The sequence below is a fragment of the Pelmatolapia mariae genome, linkage group LG14, assembly GCF_036321145.2.
Source record: "Pelmatolapia mariae isolate MD_Pm_ZW linkage group LG14, Pm_UMD_F_2, whole genome shotgun sequence".
NCBI classification, from domain to species: domain Eukaryota; kingdom Metazoa; phylum Chordata; class Actinopteri; order Cichliformes; family Cichlidae; genus Pelmatolapia; species Pelmatolapia mariae.
In genome coordinates, this window is record NC_086239.1 from 35,185,581 (window position 1) to 35,197,996 (window position 12,416).

Sequence of the window (12,416 nt, forward strand, 5' to 3'; positions counted from 1 at the left end):
GGCCTTATGTTTGACATCTCTGCTTTAACTAATCAAGCACTCACATTAGTTTGAGGCACTGGTGAAACTTGTGTACAAAACCATACACAACTACAGAACAGAAAATTTATTTTTTTCAACCATCCCCGGTCCTGCTGTCCTCTGCTCTCTCCAGCCCCCGTGTGCCCCCTGAGGTGAGCCTCAGTAGGCAGCCAGTTCACATTGATGCTAAACGATTTTGCTCTGCAACGGCTGCGCTTCAGCTTAACCCATCTAATGGCTCTGTCCCACTTGAACCCTGTGTGTGGGTGTTATCTAGAGCGTTATGAAAAGCAGCCTCAGGCCACCAGCCAGCCTGAGAGTCAGGGGTGGAGAGGTGTGTGTGTGTGTATGTGGTTTATGTGCGTAGGTGTATAAATGTGTGACAGGAGAGGGGAACTGGACATGAGGTAGTGGGGCATGCAGGGGTTCACAAGAGAGAGAATATTTTGGGTTAATTTTCAGGTTAGAAAACAACCTGTGTGAAATGTATGATAGCTAGCTCTGCTGGTCTTTCTGTCTTTTACTTTTAGACTTTATTTCAGACTTATCATTTTTCTTGAAAAGTCTGAAATAAAGTCTGTTTGCGAACAGCTCATTATAATTTCACCTGTTGACGTCTTTGATTAGGATTGTAAAATCAAACCGGACAAATAATTATTTTTAAATTGTTAATTGTTAGGTTGTTAAATATACTCAAGGATAATACACCTTTTATCAGCCAGCCAGTTATCAGTGTCCATAGATTTTGTTTAATACTGCACACTAATGATGGAGCTTGTCTTTAACCCCAGTTTAAGCCATGAAGAAACCCAGTTACGTAATGATTGATTAACTGTTTTTAAATGCACTTGGCATGTTAAATCCAACTTAAAACCATAAGTCTGCTAATAATCTGCACTTGATGTCAAAAAATCCAAATGAAAGATGAAAAATACTTATTTTGTTATCGAGTGTTTTCTGCCACCGATTCATTCGAGCCTTTGTTTGTCACAAACACATCAGTGAGTCACATCACTGCTCGAGGTAGCGTGTTTTTCCAGTGAAGATGGGTCACACTAGTCTATTTGGGGTCTGAAAGTGAAGTGAAAATGCGCAGTTTTGTAATTGTTGCCTAACACTGGCTCAAACAGCCTACGCTGCAGTTATAATGTGACTGTAACTTCTCTGGTTTGATTCTGTTTATGTTGAACGCACTTCCTTCCAGATGTTTGGAAAAGCCGTATTCAAATATGTATAAACGGTTTGGTGCTTGTATGGTTCCTGAACAGTTGCACTTGTTCTAGTGGTCTAACTTGCAACTTCTCCACCCTCACCCACCTCTCCAGTTCCACATCCCACCGCCTCCCCCCTGCCTCCCCCTCTACCCACAGCATTGCAGGTGCCTCTGGGACCTCCTCCTCATCCTCCACGCCTTCCTCCCGTCTGTCCCGGGGATCCACAGTGAGGAGCACTTTTCACGGAGGGCAGATTAGAGACCGCCGGCCTCCCTCTCATGCTCCTCCAGCGTCTCCTACGCTGTCTCACGATGCCAGCCCACTGCCCCATGCCAGGACCCGGGGTACGACCAACCTGCTCAGCAAAATCACCTCCAAGTTGACTCGCAGGTAAGCGGAGAAGCTAGATGTTTGAATGTCAAGTCTTACTGTTTTTGAAAGTTTAAAGTAACAAAGAAACAGGGAGTTGATGGGGGCTAACTGGTAGAAAAACAGTGGCTTGTTAATAAATCTGCACGTATTTTTGTTAAATGTTTAGTAATACTGCTAATCGTTGTGGTAAAGTGACAGTACAGGCCTGTCTGATTATAAGCTTACAACTCGACAGTGTAGTTCTGCACATGAAGATCATTTCGATAACCTTGCTGCCTGTCACGTCTCCTTAACCAGTACTAACCTACCAGCCTTCCTTCTCTAATAATTCAGCTTTACAGGCTTCAGAACTTGTCCTCCAGAGTGTCAGACCTGGGTCTAATAGTGTTAAAATATTGTTCGCCAATTTAATTTTCTCACATTCAAGATTCTCAGTCTTTTTTTTTTTGCCACATCCACATCTTCGTGGAAATATCCACCCACTGCTAACCACAGATTCAAACATGACAGAATACTAAAGTTACTGTTTACTGCACTAATTCATTTTTAGTTATTTAGATTTGAGTGTGGGGGCTGTGTAATGTTCCAAGTGTGTACATCTTACTACACTGTAAGACGAAATATGAATTACTCTGTCCTGAAGAAGTAAAGCTGTCTGCATGTAACAGTAAACCAACAGTAAACACACACACATCCACACAATCCTGCGACAGCACTCTCTCTTAACTAATCATATCTACATGGATGGACAGTATATGAAGACCAGTTTAAATTTATAAAAATTAGATTTTATTCAGTATGGTTACCTCCTATTTTCAGTTCCTCCCATGAACTGTATTCCTGAGGCACCTCCGCCTTACTGCACCTTACTGGCAATTAAAGCTAAAAAGGTAAATGATAACCTATCTGACCCAGGTCTGCATGCTAGGTGGACACACTGTATGTCTTTCACGGTTCTTCTTGGCTGCTTATTGTTGCTTTATCTGTTTGTTTGTTTGATTCTTTAACCACTTTGGCTTTTTCTTGCCAGTCACCTGCCAGTCTTCTATCCTTCTTTTCTTGAACTACAGTACCTGATGTTGAATTCCTCTTCTACCTGTGCTTCTTACTGTCACTCTGTGTTGTCTACCCCTTCACTTGCTTTTTCTTCCACTCACGTCTCTCTTTCAAAAACTTTCAATTTTCCATTTTTTTCCATTCCTCTCATCCTCTCTTCACCTCCTTCTCTTCTTCCTCTCTCCTCCTAGGGTCACTCTTGACCCTTCTAAACGTCAGAGCTCAAACAAGTCCATGTCGGGCTGCACCCTCCCGCAGGGAACAAAAACAGTTAGTAAGTCTTCCTTTCCCATGTTTTCTGGCTGCTTCTGTCCATCTGACTGTCTGTCTGCCTGCCAGTGCTCAGTCATCCCCTCTACCCCTCATTCACTGTTGTAGTCTGTTGCAGGTCAGAGTTTAGTTATATAAAGTTTTATCTGAGGCAAAGCTACTCTAAAGGTAGTAATTAATATAAATAAGTCAACTGTCTCAGTCAAATATTTCCACTAAAATTAATATTTTAGCTTCATGGTGGTAAAATCAAAATTTAGATTTTTTTTAAAGTGAAGAATAGTTGATAAATGAAATAACATAAGTAGGTCTTAAAAAATCTTAGATGGCCTTTGAAGTACTATCCAAAGACATGTATGCAAAACGTCCGCCCCCACCAGTGGATTCAAACCCAGAACCAGTTTGCAGGATACGTGTGAAAGAAAATATGAAAAAGCCTAATAGGTCCACTTTAAATATTCTCTTTTGCTTGCAGTTGGAATTTAGTTATAAAGCATATTTGTCTTGTGATTGCAGGCTGTTAAAATACACTATATGCTTATAGACTAAAGGCGGGGTTCTTGTGAGCATTGAGTGTGCATGTGAAATGCTGCCTTTCTTTATTTGTGCAGTTTTGGTCAGCACTATTTGATCTGCAGCATCGACATTGCTGCTCAAAAGTTCTTCGATTTATTATAGACATTTTTATTTTTGTAAAATCTGTTTATTATTTATTATTTTTTATTTTCAATACATCCGTCTTCTTATCTGGATCAAGTCTGATCTAATCTTTTATTTAAATATGTGAGTACTCAAAACATAATAGTGCATAACTTTGGGCTACGTTGTTTCTTCTGGTTATTCATTGTGCGTTCATACACAAAACAGATAAAAGCAGTTGTTGCTGCATTAAAAATGAAAAGGTTTTTAAAAAGTCCCACGCTTAACTTGCTTACCATGCAGAAATTTGTTGTGATACATCTTCTCCTTTTATGTTACTTTATGTGCTTATTCACCCATGCTCGGTCACTGTTTGTACACACTTGGTTTTATGTTTCCATTAACTGTGGTAAAAGGTTATGAAAATCCAGGATTCAAACTTCCCTTTAGAAACTTGAAATGCAGTAAGACTAAACTCTGCAGATCTGTGACTTAAAGTTGTGGCCAAGTCCAAACTGATGAAATATTTGATGGTTGCTTCTTCCAGTAGAGCAGCTTTATCTCAAAACCAGCGTGTTTGTGTTTCTAAAACTCTGATCAGCTGCTGTCTGCTTTAGTGTCTCTTTGTCACTCCCCCCATCTCCAGTGGCTCAGCTTTAGTCTGTAGCACTCACTACAGGCTGTAAACAGCACAGCACCATTACCTGCTTCTAGCAAAGCACTTAAAAGCAACAAAAAAGTGAATTATTTCTATTTTAAATGTATGTTTAAGTTTTCCTTTTTACTGTAGTATGGCTTTAAATGTTACCATCAGGTAGGATGTTAGGTCTTTTAGCTTATATAGCTAGAAATCACTATTCACAAACAAGCGCATGGACAACACACACACTCTTGTTCATGCAGAGTGTAGAATAAACAACACTATGGAGATGTGTGTGTATGTTTGTGCGTTCCCTGGAGTATGAGTTTATTGCAGACCAACTGCACTACTTTGAGTCACAAAATCAACACCATATGTTTGTCCATGCTGTTAACAAATCATCAGTCGTGCAGCAGCAGGGCTTTGGATTCTCAGAGAAAGCAGAGAAACCAGGACAGAAAGAAAGGGGGGTGTATTTTAAAGAAGAAAGACACAGGGGGGTAAAGGAAGAAGGGCAGAGATGAAGACAGGCAGGTTCTATGCCTCTGAAAAGTGTGACGTATGGTGCGTTCTTGAATGTGTTTTATGTTTTAGCAGCAATGTATGTCAAAAATATCACTTTTATCCACTTCTAGATAACTAGCTTGACTTCTTCTTCACATCTAATGTTATAAAATATTATTTCAAGTGTTTAAAAAGGTATTTTTGACATCAATAGCTAAGTGTTCTTTCTAGAGCAAACAAACTGAGGAAAGGTCTGAAGGGTTTTTAAGATTGGTATTAGGAGACTAGAAGGCTGTGCACAGGATGCACAGGACGTTTTAATTTAGACTAAGGCAATGTGGAGATTGCTGTCACTATATGGTATACAAGGGGGCAGAAAGTTAATGGATCATGCTGTAACTGTTGACAATTAATCATAAAGAATATGTTGAACCGTGACTGTAAATGTACCCAGCATGTGTCGTAGCGCTCCGCAGGAACAGAGGCTTGTAAGAAGCATCTCGGCCTGCTACAGTCATCCTAACCGACTGACCCAGCATCACTGCTGTCTTAAACCAGGATTAGTTATATAACCACAGTTTATCTGTGTCTTAAACTGGGATCGTGCACAGCTCTCCCTCACGATACTAGCAGATTGTTCTGTTACACTGCTGCAAATTGTCTCTGTCTGTCTCTCGTCCCAGTTTCGGTCTTTTTTCCTCTCCCTTTTTGCGTCCTTGTCTTCTTCTTTTTCTTCTGCTTCTCTCTCCCCCACACAATCTGTTTTTTTGCAGTTTACATACTTTAGCGTTTGCACACAGTCACTGACTCACAGCAGAAGAGTGGTCAGTCTGCCACTCCACACTCGTTGCTCACAAAACACTTGAATTCCTTCATAAGAATGTGATGCTCCTTGTTTTGGAGGAGCAGGAGTGTTATTCTCGTTCTTTACACAGACAAGATGTCAAGGTCATAATCTTTATAGAGCACCTCAAACTCTGCAATTATAATGGTCAGGTTTAGTGTTCTTAAACCTAAAGAATTCCCCTCAAGATATTTGCTCAATAATTACTTGGATAACTTTTTCCCGTAAAGGTGTATCCCAGTGGTTATTCCTGGGGATTAGGACGGATTGCTCTCTACTTTTTATTTTGTGTGACGCAGTCAAAACATTGAGCTACGCAATCTAAACATTTGTTTAGCTCTGATTAAAACCTCTGCACCACAACAGCTCCTTAGTCAGAGCAACGGTCATCTTAGTTCATATTAGGTTTCATTTTTCAAACTTAATCTGTCAGTGAAAACTCACTGCTGGCTCCTTCAAAGTCACCCCCATTTCCAGGAATAGAGATCAGGTTGCCATGCTGGCGGGAAGGAAGCCATCAGTCAAGTACGTGAATAGCAACAGTGGCCCCCGGTGGACACAGATGGGAACTGTATTAACCAGCCCGTCTGTGTGAGTGTAATCGTAGCAAATCATGTGGTCCTGGAGACAGCACAAACTAAAGGAGAGAGCAGACAGAAAGTCAGTGACATGGAGCACGAGCTATTAAAGAGGGTGGAGGAGAAGAAGAAGTGCTCAGTGCATCATGGGAACTAACTAACTATAAGCTTCATCAAAGAGGAAAGTTTGAATCCTAATCTTAAAATTAGAAAGGGCTCTGTCTCCTGAATCCAAACTACAGATAAAGGCTCTATGTTATAGTGTACTATATCTACTAACCGGAAGACCGGTGGTTCAATCCCTGGCTCCTCTAGTCTGAATGTCCTCAGCGAGACACCGAACCACAAATTGCTGCTGATGCGTCCATCAGCGTGAGAGTGTGGACATCATATAAAAAAAGAGCGTGCACAGAATAGAGCACTGTCTGAATGTGTGGTCTGTGTGTGTGTGTGCGTGAATGGATGCATACGACCGCTCGCAGTGCAGTAGGAGTAGAAAATGGCAGTCTATTTGTCCAGTATTTTTCTGCGATAAGCTAAAACAAAAGTCGTGAAATGCAGTCATAAAGCCTGTGAAAAAGCTGTCAGTACAAATTTAGCTCATGAGCACCCTGCTGGTATCTTGTAACTCACTAATTTGTGCTTCTACCAGCATTAAAGTCTGCGTTTGCGTAAGTCGTGTAACACAAACTATATGTTGAGACCTGGTCTGCTGCCATAAATTCACCCGCTCGGCATTTGTTCATCCTTCTCACTCGTTTTGTCGGTCACGTTTTTGTGGTTTCACATCCATCCAGTGTTTCAGTGCAGTGAGTGCAGGTCGGTGATCCATCTGTGATTTGAAGATCATGTTCTGTGTCGTGATTAGTGGATTGGTCCATTAGCTGTGCAGCTGATTGACAGGAAATGGGGGTGGGGGGTGTAGAAGGGGAGGGGTTGTGTGAGAAAGCGATTGGCCGATTGATTTCTAACAGATACATTTTTATTTTCTTCTTGAGGGTCACAGACGAACCTGAGAGAATCAGCAGATCTCCGGTCACAAGGTGAGTAAACATGTTTTAACCAGTACAGGAAATAAAGTTCCAACAGTGGCTATTTTTCACACTGAAACATGTCGAAGCACGCAGGAGGCAGAAAGACACATCGTGCACACTCACTGAATTCAGGGTTCAGTTAGCAGAGCGATGTTTTCACCAATCACAGGTTCACATGTGATGCAGGCTTGCAGAAGTAACCCTCGATACCCTACAAAGTGTTTTTTTTTTTTCCCGTTACGCAGCCAAAACAGGTCATGAATAATGAAACGCATCAGGCTATTTATAAGAAAGCTCAGCAGTGTGAGTGCCTCAGTCACATTTGTCACCAAAGGTCAATGCTTGCGAACTGTTACAGATAAAAGGTGCTTCGCTGTATTTGTTAAGGCTTTAGTTACCAGTTATTTTTCAAATTCAAATTATTAATTAAGGAAATTATCCCATCCATGTAGTGTAGATTAAGGAGAGAATCTTAGGCTTTACTGTTTGGTATAGATTAAGTTACTCAGCAGTATAAAGAGTAATTAAAATTTGGTTTGTTTTTTTCAGTGTATTGTATAATTACCTGCTCTATTCCCTCTATACAGTCTCTATAATGTGCTATAGCACATCTAGTCATGATCATCTTAAAGTCTTTGTTAAGTTTAAAGGCAAATACAAAACTTGATACATCATGTAAAGTCTCTTCCTTGCAAGCATCTTAAATAAAAAATAAAAAGACGTATGTAAACCTCTGTATCAGAAATGTGACCTGCTATAAATGGCTGTTACTGCTGTCTATTCTTTTCTTCATTTATTTGTTACTCAGAGGCTACAGAGATGAGACATACTTTAACAGAAATCATGGCCAGCACACAGAGATATTTTTCACCTCTGGCTGACATTCAAAAATATTTTTGTCAGTAATCAAAAGCCACATGAGACCACTGAATCATAGCTCAGAGGTCGCATTCATTTCTTGTACTGTAATCTCTGTAAACTGAGTCTCGGTCTCTTTGTATTTTACTCAAACTGGTGTGCGCTCCCTCTCAGCCTCAGCTGCTCCAGCCCAGTCTCAGGTTAAAAACAGCAGGTAAACCAGCTGCACCAGGCTAACATTAGCAAACAGACTGTGGTGTGGTGGTAGATGCTGAGTGTGTCTCCTTGTGGTAGATAATAGAACTATAATGTTGGACTAATAGAAAATGGATTAAATTATATTTTTTACCAACAGGTTTTATGCTGTTTGTTGTCATGTGTTGCTCCAGAACAAGAAGTCCATTACAGGCGATAATTATTGATTACACTGACCACTTTCATGTTACTCATTATAAAACATTTTTAAAGAAGAAATGTTTATTTTCATATCTTATTTGAACAACAATTATGTGTTAGTGTAGAAAATAGACTTTGACTCATCTGTGTCATAGGAACAGAATCAAAATCCAGTGATGTGTGTGATATTAATTGTCTTTCTTCTCCTCCCCTCCCCCTAACCACTCATGTTCTCACACAACCACACATTCAATCACTTGTCTTTACACTTTACCATTCATCATCCTACATTTAAATCTCTTCTTCCGCCTTTGCTCTTCTCTTAAAAACTTTCCATCTATCTCCTCCATTTGCATCACCCCTCCCTTTTCTTAACCTTTTCAGTCGCCATCTATCTGGGCATCAGAAAGCGGCCGAGCCCCGGACCCCCCGATGCGGCTGGGATGTGAGGGTACGGAGCCCCCGCGACCCGGCCGAGGTGGTGCTAGCGCTGCGTGAGGCGGCACAGGGCTGCGGCTGCCAGGTCCACCTGGCCGGGCCTTTCCTCCTGTCCTGCACCCACGGAGCAGCCGGGGCCCGCGTGGCCTTCGAGGCTGAGGTCTGCCAGCTGCCCAGCGGGCTGGGCCAGAGCAGCGGTGTAAAGTTCAAGCGCCTCTGGGGGGCACCGTTAGCCTTTAGAGACATTGCCACCAAAGTGTCCAAGGAGCTGGAGCTCTGAGGGCAACCGGAGGTGGGGCAGATTGACAACGCACAGGACAGGTTAATGAATGATGAGGGATGAAGAGGAGAAGGGTCACAACCCCTCTTCTCTTCATCCCTGGGCTCCACCTCAGCTGGCGTGGCTAATGATGCCTCGCCTCCGCCAAAGACCCTCTTCTTCTGATGCCACCAGTCACAGGCAGACAAATGGATACACAGATGTGGATAGCCCACCGCCGCAGGCTTATGATGACCCTTGACCTTGGAGCTGTCAGTGACCTACAATCCCTGCTTAACACCACCACCATAAAAAAACGAGCCCATAGAGTCAGACTGTTTTTGTTTTCATGATTTCATATTTGATGATGATGATGGGGATGGTGCGAATGATGGAGCTGAATAAGTTGTTGTTGTTGTTGACATTGTTATTCCTTTTGTATCATATTTGTTGTCATTCCTTTTTAAAGAGCTGCTATTTAAAGAAATGTTTTCATTTTTGTGTATTAAGTTTATTTTCTTTCTTTAGTGCTTTTAAAACGGGCAGACATTTGGCAAACGTCACATATTTAAGCGAGGGCGTAGTGTGACCTCCGGCCTCTAGAGGGAGACATGCAGAAATGCAAAGACAAGCGTTGCAGAATTTCTGCCCATCCATGAACAAAACCGGTGTTTCTGCTCATTTGGGAGTCTGACATGTTTGCATCATTTCAGGTAAACTGCTTCTCTGCCTTCTGGGCTCATAGCTGGCAGGTGAAGCGCTTACAGACAAGCAAAGCTGCCTAATAATACAGGACCAACCTGATTATTTAAGCGTTCGCTCTGATCCTTAAAAACAAATACAACTTCACCAAATGTTTGTCCTTTAAAGTGCTAAGTTTAATGTGTTCCTTGCAATAGAAGAAATTAATTTCAATACCGAACAGGAAGTCCCTGTATCCATGTTGGTTTCGTCAGTTTTATGTTGTATTTTTCTTAAAAAAAACAAAAACAACAAGCCAATCGGAGTGCATTATTGTGACACAGATACACAAGTTAAACAACCAGTGTGTAGGATTTTGTAGCATCTAAGAGTGAGGTTGCAGAAAACATCCCCACAACCACATGTTAGGCTCTCTCTTGAGCCGGTGTTTGGGTTTCTTAGTCTGACCCAACTGACGGTTCGATGCTCTGGATGCAGGACAAGCTCTCACTGTGTAGATACAAATGGCTAAAGTTAAGCTAAAAAATGTGCAATGCGTAGTTACATGTGCTTATACACTAATGTAAACATAACTATGAATGCCATATACATTTCTGCTAATGGAGCTTCAGGACTCCTACGCACTGGTTCTGATGAAAATAGTTCCAGTAAATAAAGAGTAAAATGCATTTAATGAAAATACATTTTTGCCCATCAAAATTTTAAAAAAGAATATTTCTTTAAAAAATGGCAACAAAAAAAGATTCACTTCCTGTTTTACCAGGTTAATCCAAACATGATTTAACCTCCTACTTCTGACAGTCTCCTAGATCACTCATGACCTGCTCAGGGTTTGGGTTTTAGCCACATGAAGTCTTATCAGTTCACCCTGGAATCGCTGTTTTCCCTTCACCTAACCATAAACGCTTGAGCTGGCAGATGTTGAGAGGTTAAAAACTTGGTCCATTTTCCAAAAGTGATGACTCATGTTTTTAATAAAAACATTCATAAAAGGAAGAAAGAGACCTTTAGGTGTTTTTCCTCATAATTTTATCCCCAAACAAATGCTGTAGTGTAGGAGCTGATGCTTCACTGGGTAGTTAACAGTAGGAAACAGTATCCCAGCCTGTTGCCACTGCTTCACTTGAGTGTAGTGCAATGCAGACACAAAGCCAAGAATCAAGACTTGAATAAGCACTGATTACGATTAACAGGGCTCTTGTTTGTTTTATTTTTATTTTTTTATTGCTGGAACCTTTTTGAAATTTGTTGAGCACTTTCTTTTTTTAGCCACTTTTTCCCCTTTTTTCTTTTTAATATCCCCTTTTTTCTTTCACCCATTTAAAGGCCACTACAAAGAATACTAAGAATCATCCTGAATGTCTTTCTTTGCTTATATGGCTTCTTGACTTTACATGGTAAAACCAGCTGTGACGTCTTCAGGTTTCCAGGTAGATGTGCCACTTGGTTACAGTGACGTTACTGTAACCAAATTAGAGGGAACCGATGTACAGGTACGTTTAAAAAGTACCAAATTTCTGATGAACTCTCAACTCAAATGAAAATCTGTCTTACATCAGTCTTTTTTTGTGCTTTATTACACTGATTTCTTCTTTGAAACATCTTTACCAAACTGTAGACTTTATCCTCTGTTTACCAATCAGACTGCAGCACTGCTGAAAGGTGTATGACTGTTGACCAACCAGACTTAAGTGTTGCTGTAAGAGGTTTTTGACTGTTAACCAATCGAACTCCTGCCTTGTCAAAGCTTGTGGCGTGCGCGTTGATGAGGCAGTAGTTTAAAGGGGGAATGTGACCTTGAATGACCTTTAATAATTCATTTTTCTTTTATAAAAAAAAACACTTTGCTGCTCATTAAAGATCATAGTTACCAAAATTATACCAACAGAAACTCCGCTTAGCGCTACGGTGATCACACATTGGTGCACGGACACTGATAACTCCAAAATCAAAAGGTTGTTGTACGTCTATTGTAACTCTATAAAGCTACGCAACTATAACTTGTCCTTTTCAAGTATGCAGCATCTGACAAACACTGGGAATGGAAATGTTGGATGTTAGAGCAGATTTGTGATCTTTCACTACAGGAATTTATCTGTTTCATGGGAGATTTCAGCCGCGGCAGGTCTCCACCGCTGTCTGATAATGTGAAGCTGTGATTTAGGGCTAGTTTTGCAGATTTCTTTCTTTTTTGTTTGTTTTATTTTTTATTTCGCGTATAACGAAGCCTCGCCCCGTGGGGCTGTTCTCTAGATACGGTTAGGGCCGCGCTTTAAGGCTACAGTTCTGTTGTGTAGTGTGTTTAAAGCCGTCGCTGTTATCAGTAAAACTTAACTTATGGGCTGAAATTACAGAAATGATCGACCTGCAATCCTGCATGTCTCCTTGGAAATAACGTGTCACACAAAAATAAAGACTTTCAACCTCTTTCTTATTTTATGTCTGTTTTTTTTTTACCTCTTGAATTGAAATTTGTGCACCCAAAAAAAGCTATTAGTGTTCAAGAATCGTGTTTGCTGCCAGTGAAATTAACGTTCTCTTGTCAGGAGATCCCATAAAGAAAAGATGACATAACCAGGAAGCTTGATTGT

The 12,416-nt window shown here is 40.9% G+C and overlaps 1 protein-coding gene across 8 annotated transcripts in view; it reads left to right on the forward strand.

The window, feature by feature from the left end:
• Nucleotides 1-12,252, forward strand: part of mark4b (MAP/microtubule affinity-regulating kinase 4b) — a 58,422-nt gene extending 46,170 nt beyond the window's left edge. For 2 of the 8 annotated variants that reach the window (XM_063494270.1, XM_063494269.1), the window contains exons 15-19: nucleotides 1,347-1,625; nucleotides 2,855-2,937; nucleotides 7,137-7,181; nucleotides 8,205-8,244; nucleotides 8,811-12,252. In XM_063494270.1, the coding sequence (XP_063350340.1) occupies nucleotides 1,347-1,625; nucleotides 2,855-2,937; nucleotides 7,137-7,181; nucleotides 8,205-8,244; nucleotides 8,811-9,144 (781 nt within the window). In that variant the 3' untranslated portion in view covers nucleotides 9,145-12,252. The remainder of the gene's footprint in view (nucleotides 1-1,346; nucleotides 1,626-2,854; nucleotides 2,938-7,136; nucleotides 7,182-8,204; nucleotides 8,245-8,810) is intronic. The other 6 variants (XM_063494274.1, XM_063494271.1, XM_063494273.1 and 3 more) reach the window with 6 other exon arrangements.
• Nucleotides 12,253-12,416: the final 164 nt, after the last annotated feature.